Raw genomic sequence first — 17383 nt, forward strand, 5'->3', positions numbered from 1 at the left:
GGAGAGGGCCCCCCTTCAGAGAAGGGGGGGCCAAGGCTCCAGAGCACGGGCGGCCTCCTCAGACACTGTCACGCCTCTCTTTGGCTTTTATTCAGAGTGAAATGGGGGCCCTCGCGGGGTTCTGAGGAGAGGAGTGCCATGACCCTACTTGCATTTTTTAAGGGTTTCTTCTGGCCCCTGTGTGGAAAACAAGCTATGGGGGTATGCAGGGGTGGGACTGCCTCCCTGGGCCAGGAACATCAGGTCCTCAGATCAGGAGATATTGGCCCCCAGTAAACAGATCTGGAGTAAGTGAACTGAATGTCTGGGTTGAAGGCCAGCTGAGGGTCTGTGAAGAGCATGAGGCAGGAAGGGAACAAGGGGACATGGTTACCAGGACCTCAGGAGGCTGGATGGTGGCTAATGGATCAGCCAAGTAGAAGGAAGAAGTAGGTGGGGTTAGCAATCTAGCTGGCCAGCAAGCCAGTAAAGCTCACTTCGGGAGCCTGTCCTTTGGGCAGAGGGTGTCTCCCCCTCCCCAAGCACTGTTTTGTTTTGTGTTCTTCCACTCACCAGATACTTAGTGAGTTTCTACTGTGTACCAGGTGCCTTGAACACAAAGCAGCAAAGTCAACAAGAGCTCACAGCTTAATTGGAAAGACAGTGAAGTGATCATATAAATAAGGAATAAAATAATTATGGGTTGTAGCAAGTGCTGGGACAGGTAGAGTGTTGAGATAAAATAATTGAGAAGGTCTCCTAAGGAGATGATAGTTCAGGTGAGGAAGAAGAGTATTCCAGGCAGAGAAGACAGAATGTGCAAAGGCCCTGGGCGGGGGCAATCCGCAGTGTCTCTCGGAACCAGAGGGAAAACTCCATGGGTCAGAGCGTGAAGCAGGGGCCCGGGTACGTCCTGCCCAGGTGGTCCGGACTGTGAAGGGCTGCGAGGAGGAACAGGCTGCAGCTGCCAGGGTGCTGGGGGTGCAGCTGCAGGTGGGTCCTGAGCTCCAGCCAAGCTCACTCCCCGCAGAGACCCCAGAAAAGAGCCTGCCAGCACCAGCGGTTCCTGGACTGACTCAGAACGAGCGGCGAAGGGCACCAGGACCCATTGCTAAATGGTCCAAGCATTTTAATCGGCTCATACCTGAAAGTGTATACGGGAGGTATATGAGCTTGCTCACTGTTCTTTATCCCACGAGAGTCACATTTCTGCTCAAAAACCGAGAAAGGAGAGAATAAAAACACTATATTCCTTCCAGGTAGATCTCTAAAGTTATTCTGTATCTATATGTTTAGCTCCAGTTTGGGGTGAAAACAGAAAAGGGAAAAACGAAATCCATGGAAATGCCTTTACCAACACTGTTGTTCCCCAGTTCTATTGCGGCTATAGAGTAAAACATGTATAACTGGATACAGGAGATCCCGCAAGGAGAACGGACCCCTCCTGCCTTGTTCCCCACAGGCTTTCCTGCTGGGACGCGTGGAAAGTGCCAGACAGGCCCCCATGGAGTGTTGTGGACTGGACGGGCCCCTCCTCCAACCAGGCTGCAAACACCCCCATTTGCATAGCAGCCCCCCACCCCTCTCTTCTCTTCCTTCATCTCACTTGACCCTTTGCCTCCCCTGAAGCTCACAAAATGTCATTTCATCTCATTGTGTTTTCATTCACGCAGGAAGACCACCCTGTTCATTAAGATGGAAGACAGAGATAACAAAGCAGATCTTCGTCCTGTTTGTTTGTTTTAAGAATGAAAGCTATTTCCTCAAAATCCAATTTTTATGTCTTTTTTAAACATCTCAGCTTCCCTTTATAGTTCTCTCTCTCTCTCAGGCCTACATCATGCTCTGTGCCTTTTGGAATTACTTCCTGAAGAGCTTTTAAAAAAAACAAAACCACAAAGCCTTGCTCTCTGTCCCTTGGCTTCCTGGCCGCATGGCTTCCCTCCCCGCCCTCTCTCTGGCCAGTCTGCCTCTGGCTCATCCCCCTCCTCCCAAGCTCTCAGCACCCCACCCAAGTGACATCATTCTCTCCCTCCTGAACCTGTCTCCACAAGCCAAGCTCTCCTGCGGTGTCCTGTGGGTCTTCACTGCACAAACCCAACCACCCCTTCCCCAAACCAGTGCCCCCTCTTGGTCTCCATCCCTCTCAGGGACCTCACCTGTGCCCAGTGACCATGGCCGTCAAGCTGGGACTCCTCCAGCTCACCAGTCCCTGACCCAGAGCATCACTGAGCCCCAGCACATGCACCTCCAGATGTCTCTGGCTTCTGTCCCCTCCCTGACACACCCAAGTGTGCCCTCCTTGCCTCTCATGTGAACTGTTCCAATAACCTCCCCACCAATTCCCCAGCTGGGGAACTTGGGACCAGTCACTTTTCCTCCTTGAGTTTCAGTCATCCGTTCAAATTTGGTGTAACGACACTCACTACAAAGGGCTGGGGGGAGAACCCACTGTGGTCCCAGGTATAAATATAAATCACTTAGCACCACTGCTCAGCATGTGCCAAACAAATGTTAATTCATCTCTCCTTCCCCCACATCTCTAGCCCTGTTCTCCAGCCTGTGGTTTACCCTCTAGAGACAAATCTGATTTCTAGAGTCCTGTTTGCCAAACACACCCTGCAATTTTCTGCTTCCAATCATCCAGCTGCAAAAGTATTGAGTGTCTTTTTTTTTTCCATCTTAAACCAAGTTAATATTGTAGAAAATTATCTGGTTATTTTGATTTATCTAAAATATTCAGATCAGGAGGATACCTGAATTTTTAAAAATAATTGTGCTTTTTTAAAGCTTGTCTCAGGAAGTTTTTATAAAACCAAGTAGAAAGAACTCATTCCCGTTAGGCATTACCCTTCCTTCCCACTCTGCTTTTGGAAGGATTTGCAATTCAAATTGAGGATAAACTGTATTTTCACTTAGAAAAACACATTCCCTCAAGCAAGAAAATTCTCTTTTGAAGAAATCCCCCACCAAAGAGCCATACCTTTATATGTGCTACAATTTAACAAGAAAATGCTATTGATTTTTTCTCTTTCTTATTCTTTCCCATCATCTCTGTAATGATGGACATTTAGAACTGCAAAATCTCTCCCTCCCTCTCTCTCTCTCTCTCTCTCTCTCTCTCACACACACACACACACAAACTCCTTTGTCTTTTCAGATTTCTTCCCAACAAATCCCCACAAATGACAGAGCTCAGATTTCATTTAAATTAATTTAGCTGACATCAGCTTAGGGCCAAGTCCTCAGTGTCAAAATGAAACAGAAAATTGAATAAAACCCATACTTCAGCTGAATTATCCTGACAATTGCCCGAATTTCTGTATCCCCTAAGAAAACTACTTTCGGATCAATATAGAAGAAAAAGCACATTGGTGTGTTCAGTAAAGGGGATAGAAGGCTCTGGAGGGTGGAGGGTGGAGGGTGGAGGGTGGAGGGTGGGGCTCAGGAGCCAGACCTGCTGGGCTGGAACCCTGACTGTACCTCTTACCAGCTGAGGGGCCGCGGATGAGCTGATATCTCTGAGTTTCAGTTTTCTCATCTGGGAGTGTTGTGAGGATTAAATCAATTAACTCATGCAAAGCAGTTAGGATAAGGCCTGGCACATGCTAAGGGGTCAGTGACATCAGGAATCATTATTATTCCAGATAAAATCAGTGTGGTTCCCAGTACTAGGAACCTGGAGGCAATATAATGTAACTATCAGAGACTTTTGCTCCGACAGCCTGGGTTCAAATCCTGACTCCATTACTCAATAGCTGTGTGACTCTGGGCAAGTTACTAGCCATTCTGTGCTTCAGGGATACCATCTGTAACAAAGGCATTAAAACTTGTATCTGCATCAAAAACAAAAACAAAAATGTACCTGCATCATGGAAATGTGAGAATGAAGTGAGACAACGGGAAATACTTAGCATATACAGTAAATGTTCAATAAATTTGGTCTGTTATTTTTCCTTGCATTCTACAAAAATTAAGTTAATTAACCCAACTGCTTCCCCAACCATGGACGCTTTCAAAATGGTAGCTTTTCCACTTCAATTGATTAGGAGCCAAGTTGCCCACCCGTAACACCTCCTATTCAAGCGGCAGCCCCACAGGTGGCTGGCAAGGGAGACCAAGGGAGGTCAGACGTGCTCTCCTGGCAATTGGCAGCCAGTGCGTGGGCACGTGACCTGAGCTCAGCCAATCAGACGCTCGCAAGTGGCAACTCCGACGCTTTCTTAACGCAGAGAGAGGGGGATGGGTGGACATGGGCAGGGTGGCGTCTCTGGTTTTTCTGTCCTAAAATGCATAATTATAAAATCAACACATGCCCTTTACAACCAGAAGAAGCACCCATAAATGTATTCAGAAAGTGTGATTAATCTCTTTACAAAACATCCCCCTCGATTCTCCTTGCCAATTAGCTAAGTCGCTGTGCAGGCAGTTCTCCCTCACATGTCACAGGCATCCCTCAAGGTCAATGCATGTCTATTGTACTCACTCTGTTGTGGCTCCAGACGTTTCCATATTATAAATGCACCACTATTTTTTTCCAACACTCCTCTTTGGACAGGAACCTTTTGGATATCCATTACACTTACAAAGGCACATCCTCACTGACCCAGCAAGCCCCGCTTCAGGAATCAGTCCCACAGAAGTAAAGCACTAGCTTGCACATAAGGCTGCACATACAAGGATATACTTAGTGCACATTGCTTGCAGTATCAGAAATTGGAAATAACCTAAGTGCCCAGCAATCTCCCCTGATCCATGTGGTTTATTGCATTTGGTTTGGGGTGGAGAGAAAATTCAACTGTGAAAAGTGTTTAATGAAAACCACTGGTCAAACCCAGGTGAGAATTGGGAATTTTAGGTTCCTTCCAACAATGAAATTTGAGACCCTTTTCATTTTCATGGGTTAGGGGAGGCAGGAAGAAAAAAAATAAGATGCGTATGTCAAGGTCAGATTACCACAGCACAAATGGGTCATTGTTAGGTCTGTATTACCCACATGGACAGCAAATCTGAATCTTCAGAGAAACCAAGTTCAGATTTTGCTTCCATCCAGAGAGTCTCAAACTACATTATGCATAAGATTCACCTGGGACTCTTGGCAAACTGAGGGTGGATTCAGCAGGTCTGAGGGGAGGCCTGAGATGGTGCCTCTCTCACAAGTGACAGGGTGATGCGGATGCTGCCGGTGGGGGGGCCACACCTTGAGTTGTAAGGATCTGACTGATTCACATTTGCTGTCTGAACTGAATTCCCCTCATTTGTCAAATAATGTGGTTGATTAGGGTGGCCATCCGTGTGAGTTTTCCCAGGACTATCACCGCTGTTGCACTGAAAGTCCCAAGTCCCAGGCAAACCAGGGGTGCTGGAGATCAGAGTCAGAGACTCCCAGAAGCTGAAAAGTAATATAAGTGAATGAAATGGGCTGGCTGCAGACTTGGGCAAACAGAAGTGGTTAAATGCCCACTTTCTCAAGCTCTACCCAAGATTCTCCAACTTGCAACCTTGGCCCAGATGACCCCTTAGAAATTCTGAGAAACTCTGTAATAGGTTTTTTTCTGGTGGTAGCTATAAGTGTCCATAGGTGATGGGTCACAATGAAAATATTAGAAATCAGGGACTGTCAAGGAACAAGATGAAAATGGTTTAAAGAGAGGGCAGAGAAAAGAGTCTACCCGTCCATTCAAAAACTGAGTGTGGTAGCCAGCCCGCCATGATTCTCACCCCCTGGTTGTCATATCCTTACGTGGCTCTCTCCTACACTGGATAGGGCTAACCTGTAAAATCAATAGGAGATTGTGATGACAACTATACTCCAATATCATTTTTAAAAATAGGATATTGTGGAAATGATGGGGTTTGACTTCCAAGGCCAGGTCATCGAGGCTTCTGTCTTATTGCTCTTTTAGATCACTTGCTCTGGGGGAAGCCAGCCACCATGTTGTGAGGCTACCCAAGCCGTCCTATGGAGAGATTCACATAGCAAGGTACTGAGGCCTCCTGCCAATAGCCATGTGAGGGAGCCATTTTGGAAGTGGATCCTCCAGCTTTAATCAAGCTGTCAGAGGATACGGACCCAGCCAACATCTTAACTGCAGTCCTATGAGAGACTCTGAGATGGAACCACTCAGCTAAGCCACCCTCCATCAAGCACTCTGAAAATTCCCCAAGGGCTGAAGACCCAAACTGGCAGCCGGCAGGGCCACAAACAAGTGTTATTCTGCCTGCATATGGTTTGTTTTTGTTTTTGTTTTTAATGTGAATTAGTTACCAAATCTAAAAACCAGGTCATTCCCATGCAAATCTGGATTTCCAGCACCTCCTGAAAAATTAGAAGCACTTTTATTCCTGCAGGTCGAGGATAGGCCAGGGCCGAGCAGCGCCTGCCCCTTTCGAGGGGACTGCTCTGCCCTGCATCAGCACACCCACGGCCTCCAGCTATCTCTCGCCCCGGCTGGTGCCCCTTGTGAACATTACATGCTGGTGCTCGAAGCCTGTGATCCTTGATTTAGAGATCAGAAACCTTTTCACCGGTGATTCTCAAAGTGTGGTCCAGGGACCAGCAGCAGCCCCTGGGAACTTGTTAGAAATGCACATTTGGGGGTCAGTCCAGAAATTCTGGGGTGGAGCCCAGTGATCTGTATTTCAACAAGCCCTCCAGGGGATTCTGAGGCATGGGGAAGAACCACTGTTTCTCGCAAATAAGGTTTCTTGCTTTTGGCCACTGTATTAGTTTTCTAGGGCTTCCGTTAAAAAGTCTACAAACTTGGTGGCTTAGAAGAGCAGAAATGTATTGTCTCACAGTTCCAGGGGCTAGAAGTCTAAAATCAAAGTGTTAGCTCCCTCTGAAACCTGGAGGGGAATTCTTCGTTGCCGCTTCCTGGCTTCCAGTGGTTTGCCGGCCACCTTCGGCACTGCTTGGACCATTGATACATCGCCCGAGCCCTCCATCTCTACACCCTGTTCTCCATGTGAGTCTTCCCACCATCTTCCCTCTGGGTGTGCCTGCCTCTGTGTCCAAATTTTCCCCTTTTAATAAGGATTCCAGTCATATTGGATTAGGGCCCACCTGGAGACCTCATGTGAAGTTGATTATCTCTGTAAAGACCCTATGTCCAACTAAGGTCACATTCTGATGCACTTACTGAGGGTTAGGACTTCATATTTGAGCAGGAGGGTGGGGGAATACAATTTAACGATAACAGAAACCATTTTCTGCTGTGCAGTAGGAAAGACTCAGAATGCCCGAGGATCTGGCTCTGCCAACGTGCAGACCGTGCCCCCAATGCTGTGCCCCAGAAATGCCAGCCGTCTGTACCTTCTGCCAGGCTGCGTGTCAGATGCTCGGCGGCCACACCTCGCCAGGTTCTCAGGGTGCTTCTGAGGGCCCAGGCACCTTCAGAGACACGGTGAGGAGCAAGAACCTGGAAGCAATTGGATCTCAAAGAATCTGCTCACCTGTCCTTTTTTGCCGGCACATATGTAAATAAACAATACAGTTCTTTAAATAGAGGGCTAACCGTACAATGCACTGAACGCTGGGCCGCCAATCCTAATTCTCTGTTGTGACTTTAAATTCCTCTGAGCCTCAGATTTCTCAGGTGTACACTGAGGGGCTTGCGTGACCGGTGCGTCCTCTCCCTTCCAGCTCTAAAAGTCCGTGACTAATTGACATTAAAAGAACTCTCCATTTCATTCAGAATACCCAATCCCCTCCTCCATCGTTAAATAAGCCACTGTTACATTGGACACTAGGGCTGTGTTTAATGAATCAGTTCATACGCTTTGTCAAGTATTTCTTACAAGCAAAGCACCTTGTCCTCTTTTTACAATGCATTTGAGTTAAGTGAACCCGTCAGTAACTTCAGATAAAAATCTTGAGGCATCTATGGTCAAAAGCGAGGGAGTAGATTTCCCACCCCTCAACGGACACAGAGGGGCTCGGCAGTGGTGAGAATCCGCCGTGGGGGTCAGCTTCTGCGCCGCGGGGGCAGGGTGCTGAGCGTTGCAACACGAGAACTCTCACCCAGAAAGCCCACCACGTAATCCTGGGCTAAGTTTCCACCCTGTTCCAGGTTTCTAACTCGAACTGACTCTACTTCAAAAGAAGGAAAGCTTGTTTGGCCTAATACCCATGAAGCGCCGGTTTCAGGAATGTGACATTCTGTTAAACCACAGCCGTGTAAGCTTGCGGCCGCTGAGATTTTCCAAGGATGAAAGTTTCACGTTTCAAAGAAAAAACATGGCACCGCAAAGCTGGAGAGCCATACGGTGGCCGGTGTTGATTGGCCCCAGGAAGCTCTCTCTCCCAGAGAACACCTACTACGCGTGCGCGTATTCTGGGGGAGGGCCGGGAGGCACAGGAGGGGGGCTCAGTTTGCAATGATGAGACACAGTTGTTACCTCGGGCCGGCTCTCAGGAGGCTGAGGGCGAGGACAGCTGGGCAGGGGCCGGTGGCGGCGCGTGGCCTCGAGGAGGCTGGGGAGCCCTGGGGAGAGCGGCAGGGACTCCCCTAGAAGTTAGGTCAGGCGGATGGCCAGCATGGCACAGCGGGGAGAAGCTGGGGCTGCTGGAGCAGGTCGGGGAGCTGGAGCTGGAAGCGCCTGGTTGCGGGGCAGGAGAGAGCGTCGTCCCCAGCGATCAACACCATCAACACCGGGGACTCAGCGTCTCCGTGAGGTCACACGGCAGGCCCCCTGCGCTCCCGCCTTCACATCTGGCTCCGGGGTTTGCCAGAATGGTCAACGAGAGCTGCCGAATGCCCCTGGAGGATGATGCGGTGGTGTCCTGTCTCCCTAGACTGCATTTAATCTGCATTGCAAAGCAGAGTGCGTGTCTGGGGAACCGAATTAATACAGAATCAAATGTCAGAGAATCACAACTCTTTAATTTTGTGAAGGAACTTGGGGGTCATTTAACCGAACCTCTCCCTCCATGTCGGAATCCCTGAGGGTGGGTTAGTTTTCCAGCTACTGTTTGGATGCCTCCACTGACAGGGAGCTTGCTTGCTCGGAAGGTAACCTGTGTCATCACCGAGGGGCTCTAGTTGCCTCAAAATGTTTTCCTTATATGGTGCTGACTTCTTCCTTCTAACTTACCCTCCTAAGTGCGTGCGTGCTCTGTCCTTTGAAACAGGCCTGAACCTGTATTTTCTGCAACAACCCTTGAACTATTTGAAGGCGGGGCCACCCAAACCTCTCTAAACATCCCTCGTTCCTTGCATGGTACTTCTGAGGGATGGCTCCCGGACCTGGTTAAGGTCATCTGAACACTCCCCGTGTCCTTCGAAACACGTCCTCCCCCCTTCTCAAAACGGAGAGCCACTTTTCAGAGATACTGAGAGCAATGTAGGTCAGATTGTGGGCCGTCTGTGGGCAACGCTGGAAACCTGAACCAGCTGGCCTCAGAGACCACAGATGGTGGCCACTTCAGGAACTAAATGATGACCCAGACCTACGCAGCCCGGCGAGCTTCCAGGGGAGCCAGACAGCCTTGACCGGGCCTGAGGCTGAGTACTTGCTAGCCTCTCCTTGTTCTTGGGTAAAAGCAGGCCCTGGGCTAGAGTCCGTGGATGCTGGATTTCACAGACACTGGTGGGGAAAACCACTGGGCCCTGAGCTTGGCATAGAAGGGAGAAGCCCGCCCCCTTGTGGACCTCTGGGGGGTGGCAGGTGCACAGAGCACCCTGAAACCTCACAGATGAGGGGTCTGGGGGAGTAGCCGCTTCCCGTCCCTGCTCCCATTTTACCAGTTGCTTCTGGCAGCCTGTGAGAGGGATGATCTGGACTGTCACAGGGCAGGGGAGTGGTAGCGGGGGACACAACAGGAAGTTAGGAGGTGAAGACCCCTGGGTCTAGTTGTCCTACAACAGAAAGTTGGAGATAAATCAGGCAGGTGTGATTAGCTATTGAAAAAAGAAAGAGGAAAAAAAAAAGGCGACAGGAGGCCTTTCCTGGTTCTGCCACTCCCTGGGTGGGCCCAGGCAAGCCACAGTCCCTCACTGGGCCTCCCAGGGCCAGACTGGGTGAAGGCGGCATCCCTCAGAATGCTCCTACATTGGAGACCCGGCTGGAGGCTTTCACCTGCCAGGACTGACAAGAGTCTGTCATTGGCGACGCCACAGCGCTGACTGAGGACAGGAGGGGATGGCAGGTGGCCAGGGCAAGGGCATATGAGGAGCGGGAGGCAGAGGGCACCGACTCTGCCAGCGTGGCAGGCCCACCAAGGCCCCGGAGAGCACAGTGCCCTCCCAGCATGCCGCAGGAAGCCTCAAAGAGCCGCTCCTCACAGGGCTCTCCGCTCCTTCCGGACCTCGGGCCGGTTCTACCTCCTCCTGAAATGCTTCTCCGCAGGGTGACGCCCGGACACTGACCCAGCGGTGTCTGTGTCACAAAATGTGCCTGCCTGCCCCAGCTAGACGTGACCCAGGCCTAGTGAGTGTTCGACATGGAAGCCCACAAACATGGCTCCTGCGTCGCACTCGAACCACTTCCAAACGGCCTGTACTCGGCACGAAGCGTATTATCAGAGATTGTGTTTTTAACGACTTTGCAAGGTAAATTCTGCCCTACTCTGTAATCGATGAGCATAATTGGGCGAAATGTAACCTGGGAAATGCAAGCCAGAAGCACTTTCCTCAAAGCTCCCCAGATAAAAAATAGAGGTGGATTTAAGAAATTGAATTCTAGGCTAAAATGATTCCAATTCTTTTCTGCAGATGCTCACAGAGACACGCAGTCAGGGAGTCACCGAAGATTTTATTTTAAAACGCTTAACTGTCCTCTGGCAAAATGAAAGATACTGAAACCCTATAAAATGGCCTCTTTAAAATTACCTGAGATAATGTCCTCAGGCTAGTGTGCTCCTAGCTGGAAGCATCTGGGGCAAATGTTAGGAGGGGAGGGGTCATCTTGCACACCAAGGTGCACTAAAGCTTTGGCTGAAACTAAATAAGCCTGTAATTTCTCATTAAAAAATAAAAGCATTGTAAGACATTTTAAGTTATTATGTAAACACCCTTTAAAAATCAGAGGAGTCTAGGAATAAGTACAATCCCAAGTTCTCCCCAAAAGTCAGGTAGAACATGTAACTCTAATTGTAGACAGAGAACCCTTTTCAAACACCTATTTAGACCACCCAGTTTCTGCAGTATTTGCCAAATTCTAAAATTGTAATGAAAACTTTAAAGTCCAAAACCTACAAGCCGTCAGAGGTTCAGGAAGCAGATTGTGCCGTTCCAAAACTGAAAATGTGCTAGCGTAAGCAAGTCACCGGGGCTAACCTTTCTGCACTGGGAGTCTGGCCTTCAGTTCAGAACATGGCTATGCCAGGGTCAGAAATGTGACCAAACTGTGCTTTCCCGGAGGTTAGCCAAGGTTCACAGGGTCATGACTGGGCCATTTTATCAGTCATGTCAGGCTCACACCCTATTGCCTGGCATAGATAAAAACTTTATCTGTCAGCTTGCTAAATCTACTCCTCCTGCCTTATTTTCAATAAAGAAAACCTGGACTAGCTTATCTAAACCAGAGGCTGGCCTCTTCCAATACTGTTTTCACATGCAACCTCTGGTCTCATTTTGGTCAATAACTGTCTGTAATCAGAGTGACCAGCTTTCTCTTACCTGAATCCTTCAGAAAAACAGGGCTGGCACTATGCAACAACATGGATTTATTATGTTTATTAAACATAATAAGTTTATGGCTGAAGGTGTTACGTTAGAGTATGATAGTTCTCAAAGTATTACCTTTTCAAATCCATCTTTCCCTAAAGCAAAGCAAGCAAAAAAAAAAAAAATCTAAAATTCACTTCGGTAGATTTTCCAAATAGGGTATCTAAACCATAGAAACATTTGCAAAGTTACCTTTGGACTGACTCACACACACACATACATTATGTTTTCTAATAACAGTTAAGAGAAATAACAGCTAAAGTTTCTTCCTCACAAGAAAATAGATATGCACAGATAACAAATAAAGCCATTCATGTAGACACTTCGAAATCAGGTTAAATATACAAATATAAAACCAGGGAGTTCCCCCCGCCCCCACAGGAATCTTAAATGCAAGACAAACACCTTCAGATTTTACTTTATTTGGAAACTATCCAAATTCATTATTTTAATATTTAAAGACGGTGGTACTGTAGGGGAGACACATAAATATTATAATATACATTTAGAAATTAAATATAATAAAATCAACATGACACTGTGTAAAAACTCATGTACACTTCAAATAGGTCTGAGTTCTGGGCCCTCGAACCCATCAGATCTCCCCCTGGAAACGGGTGAACCTCGCAGGGAGATCATCCACAGGGTACACGGTGGGACTGGTTTTCATTGTAGGAGGTCCATTTAGAAGCCGCCAGTCACAATGCCTGGCCAGCTCCACTGTAAATATTTTGAGAAGAATTTTTGCAAACTCCTTCCCTACACAGCTCCTCAGCCCTCCTCCAAATGGAATGAAGCTGAACCTGGATGCATCCTCGGGGTGAGGCAGCAGAAATCGGTCAGGATTAAATTCGTCCTTGTTGATGAAGATGTCTGCCACATCGTGAGTATCACAGATACTGTAGATAACATTCCAGCCCTTGGGAATCTGGTAGCCCTGCAAAAGATTTTGAGGCCCCCAGGGCTGACAAATGGGAATCCTAACTTTCAACAACAAAAAAAGCCATCACTGATAATGGGAGGAATTATGAGTTGAAAAAAAGGGGTGTGAGGAGAGAGACAGGACAGACAGACCTTCAGACTACCGAAACACGTGTCCACATGGGGCAGGATAATGGTATCAAAAGTATACGAAATGTAAGCCAATGCGCAGGGAAGCCAAGGGGAGATTTAAAACCACAACAAAAGGAGTGTGGGGGGGGGGGGTGGCGGGAAGAGAACTTTTAACTTACATTTAATTCAAAAGTCTTCAGAGCAACCCGAAACCCTCCTGGAACTGGGGGATTCAGGCGAAGGGTCTCTTTAATAACACACCCAATGTATTTAAGCTGTTCCAAAATTTCCATGTCCAACTTGTTGTCTTGATTGCTCTTGCAGAGTAAACCCTATCAAAACAGTCATACAGAGGTGAACGGTTATTTTGTGCTCCAATAAAATCAGCCCAGCAGACGTAAACAGGGCTTAAGTGGCGGCTAGACCCAAAGGGCCCCATGATGGGAGAGGGTGAGGGGGAAACTGTGAGCAGCTAATGACCATTTGCCTCCACCCCTTGGCCCAAATCCACTATCTATTTACAATTCCAAGAGAATGCTGCCCCTCACTTAGAACCACCTAGATTTCTCCCCCTGCACCCCGCCCCCATCACCACCACTTAGGAGTCCCCCATTCATGCCCTTGGACACATAAATTCAAGAAAGTGGAATCTATCTGAAAATCTCCAACGTACTGCAAATACAAGGAATACAAGGATCAAGCCCCGCCTGAGTGGGACCACAGCTCAAAGTTCCTTCCTTTTTATTCACAAAGCTAATTTTCTCTCCCCACCCGCCCACCCAGCCCTGGGCCCTGCACTTTGCAAAATAGGCAGAGAAGGCAGCACACTTACATATCGGCAAGTTGGCCAGGGGGCAGCCGAATTTCTTAAGCTGATAGTGAACCCCGGTGTCCCCCTACCTTACTCTTCAGCTCCTCTCGAACTTTCTGGAGAACGTGGGGATAGAGCCCAAGGTAAGTAATCAGAGATGTGGCGGCACTAGCTGTGGTTTCATGTCCCCCAAAGAGGAGTTCCGTTGAAGATTGCTTTAGTGCCTAAGAATGGAATAAGATAATAAGTCTGCATGCAATTTTACCCAGCAATTACTTAGAACCGAACTGGAGGTTCTGGAAAGAAGATGAGAAGGGCTGAAAGTTTACTGACAGAAAGCCAAGGGAAGTTACATTTTTTTAAACAAAATGCATAGTCCCTTTAGTTCAGCTAGAGCAGGAAAGCCAGTAAAATCTCACGACACAGGGAATTCTTGAATGAAAGCCTTGGTTGTATTAAAATCGCCCAACATTCTTTATTTACACTTTGCAAATTCCAACTTGCCCTGTAAAACCTGGTCGGGCTAGGGGACGCTCCCTGTTCCGCCGCAGCCTCTCCCACGGCTCTCCGGACCCAGTGTCCCGACCTTCCGGGTCCCATCCCCGGTGTCTGGGAGGCCTGCCCACTCTGGAGGCCGGACCTGCGCTTTGGGGTAACCGCGCTTGGAAAGCCAGGGGACCAAATTCCGCAGCGCCCCTTCCTGAAGTCGCCACTCACCTGCATGTCCAGCCTCTCTCCCCTCTCCCACGAGTGCTCGATCAACAGCTGCAGCACATCTTTGCAGCCGCCGCCCGCCTCGGCCGTCCGCAGCCCGCAGATCTTGGCGCGAATGTTCTCCTCTATGCGCGCGTGGATGAGGTTCCGCGCCTTCAAGCCCTGAGCGCAGAGAGCGCACGGCAGTGAGCAGAGGCCCGGCCCCCGCGCCCCCGCGCCCCCTGCTCCTCACCCTGCACGCTCCCTCACCCGGTACAGCCCGCTGAAGGGCACGTCGATGGGCAACGAGAAGAGATTGCGGGTCATTTCCTCGAAGGCCTCCACCAGCTGCTGCTCGGCGTCCCCGCCGCTCGCCAGCCGGGGCTCACAGCCCAGCAGGATGCGCATGGCGATGCGGAACATGAGGCGCTTCACCTGGGGGTAGACCAGGAGGCCGCGCTCGCCGCGGCTCAGCCACTGTTCCAGGCAAGTGCCCACTTCCTCGGCGATCACCGGCACGTAGCACTGGAGCGCCTCGCGGCTGAAGGCCCGCATAATCACCTGAGCTCCGAGGAGGGAGAGTGTTAAAAGCGCCCCCCTCGCCTGCCGGGATCCCCTTCCAGCCATCCCCACCCCCGCCAGACGCAGGGCACTTCCCGGCTAAAGTGGCCTTGAGCGGGTCACCTCCTGCAGCTGGCGCTCGCCCGGCATCTATCTCCTAGAACCCCTCCAGCCGCTGGGGTCCCCCTCCCCGTCCAGGCCCCGCCACCCCCGCCCTCACCTTCTTGCGCTGCTTGTGAGAGGAGTCGTGTAGGTTGGAGAGGCAGCCGGAGCCCAGGATGGTGCGCACCGACGCGGGCCAGTGGACCGACACCAGCCGGTGCTCCCCGAGCAAGATGCGCCGCACGTTGTCGGCGCCCATCACCCGCACCGTGGGCCGCCCGAACAGATGCGTCTTGTAGATGAAGCCGTATTTCCTGCGCTTCATCTGCAGGAACTTCCTCCGCTGGGGGAGGAGAGCGGAGGAGAGAGGCGGGCGTGAGGGGGCGCCGGGGAGCGCCGCGCCTCGGGCTAGCCCGGGTCCCAGCCGTAGTCACCTCCCTCGCGGGGACGCCTACCCCGGCTTCACGGAAGCCCGGAGCCGACTGGGGCTCCTGAGAATCGTCCCGTCGCGCCCAAGCTCCCTTACCTGTAGCACCATCTGCAGTGTTTCCCCGAAGAAGGGGAAGCCCATAGTTCCGGGCGGCAAAGGGAGGGCGCAGCTGCGGTCGCGGCTGCTCACGCAGTACAGGTCCCAGAGCTTGACCGCGGCCAGGAAGAGCAGCAGCGGTAGCACGAAGGTGCAGAGCGCACTGGCCAGCAGCGCCGGGAGCCCCATGGCGCGTCGCGGCCTCCCGCGCCACCTGCCGCCGCCGCCAGCGCTCCGAACCCCGCCGCGCGCCTGCTTTATAGGCGGCCCAGGTTGCTGCTCACGTTAGCTTGGTCAGACAAATTAATTCACCCGAAGTTCATCTTTAATTGCGGATTGGGCCCCTGGCTCCTCCCCCCGCGAGGCGCTGCCCAAAATCTTTAACCGTTTGTTCCACGCCGAGGCAGAGGCGGCACCGTGGCGGCTTCACTCGGAGCGCGCCTCCTGGGGTGCGGGGCTACGAGCAGCTTGCCTCCCCCTTACAAGGTGTGCGGAGCTCCGAGACGGCGGCAGAGGCCGACCCGGGCTCCGGGGAGCGGGAACTCCAAGCCCTGGGCTTCCTGGCGGTCTCTTTGGAATCCCCCCCGCCGGGTCCGACGGGCGGTCCCAGCCCAGAGCTGCCTTCAATGGCTTTCCATTTTCAGGCGCCGCGTGGGCTCCCTTCCACCTGCAGGGGAAGCAAAGGGAAGTGCGTTCAGGAACCGACTAGCTGCCGGGTCCCCACTGGGGAAACTGAGGTCCAGAACGCAGAGCAAAACGCAAACCCACTCCCCCGAAGAGCCCGCCGAAGAGCCCAGGGCCACGACCTAAGCGAGAGCGGGGGGTGTGGGGGGAGAGTCAGACCTGATCCACGGATCATGGATCCCAGCTCCCCAAGGCCCTCAAGGAGGCCAGCACTCATGAAGTCCTGGAAGGTCCGACTTAAGGGTACAAGAGAGTCTCCAAGTCCCTCAGGACTTTAGGTGCAACCCTGCACAAGTCTCAGCCCCAACTCTGACGCCCCAGTGGGAGACCGCTGGGGCAATTCATCCACCTCGAGGCAGCCAGCGCTCTGCGAACCGGCTGCGGCCGGCCGGATTCCAAGGGCCCTGGGACTCACAGCCCCACCTAGGCAGAGGGCGAGAGGATCCTTAGACCTGGGCAGATAAGGTGACAGAGATAGAGGAAGGAAAACCTGGGAGTCTGTACTCCGGGACTGGCTCCATCTCTACTTGCATGACCTTGAGCAAGCCACCACACATCCTTGCGCTTGTTTCCTTCTGCTTCATATGGAGGCGGTAATTCCCCGATCTGTCTACACCCGGGGGCAGTTGTGAGTTTTCGAAAGGGGCCCCTGGTTGCAGATGCTTTTTCCCGGCTCCGCACCCGCTAGATTGCTTCACCCGGATGACCTGGACTCGGGGCCCACGAGCCTTCCTCCGCTCTCCCAGCTCCCACCCACTGAAGCCACCCAGGTGATTGGGGTGCTCAACCCTCAACCCGACCTCTGCCCGCCCCTAATGGGAGTGTTGAGGGAATCCATACTGGGAAGCAGGTCGGCTGGCCTTCGCCCAACTGCAGTCAGCTGCTACTGCAGCCAGTGCGGAGAGCTCGGACACTGCGGGAAGTGCACGTGCGCACCCCACTTCCCACCTGGCCGGCCCACACGCATCCTTGGTTGGAGCGCCGAACGCACCCGCGGCCCCGAAAACGAAACAGAATGAAGTACGTTTGTTTAAAACCAAACTCCGGCTCTTGCAGGAGCACGCCGCACGCCTTGGAAAGCGTCCCTTGGAAATGGAAAACTCTTTGATCCTAAGAGCTGTTAAATACGTGGCCCTCCCGCGGTGGTCCCCAAAGCTGGCGGGATTGGAAAATGTCTGTGGAGTGGTAGGGACCGCGCAGTCCACGCAGCGCTCCAAGCCGGAGTCGCCATAGGGCTTGCTTGGAACTCGGCGTTTCAGAGGCTCTAGGGAAGGGTCTCTCCCACTGTCATTTGTTCTCACGATT

General features: G+C 51.3%; 1 protein-coding gene across 1 annotated transcript; it reads right to left on the reverse strand.

The window, feature by feature from the left end:
• Positions 1-11684: 11684 nt before the first annotated feature.
• Positions 11685-16802, reverse strand: CYP26A1 (cytochrome P450 family 26 subfamily A member 1). Its single transcript, XM_081823811.1, has 7 exons — positions 15395-16802; positions 14987-15211; positions 14476-14766; positions 14230-14388; positions 13602-13736; positions 12881-13033; positions 11685-12585 (listed from the first exon to the last, which is right to left on the reverse strand). The coding sequence occupies exons 1-7, from the start codon at positions 15581-15583 to the stop codon at positions 12244-12246; spliced, it is 1494 nt and encodes a 497-aa protein (XP_081679937.1). The 5' UTR covers positions 15584-16802; the 3' UTR covers positions 11685-12243.
• Positions 16803-17383: the final 581 nt, after the last annotated feature.

Source organism: Leptonychotes weddellii, chromosome 6 (genome assembly GCF_054177405.1).
Source record: "Leptonychotes weddellii isolate Sample4059 chromosome 6, ASM5417740v2, whole genome shotgun sequence".
NCBI lineage: Eukaryota > Metazoa > Chordata > Mammalia > Carnivora > Phocidae > Leptonychotes > Leptonychotes weddellii.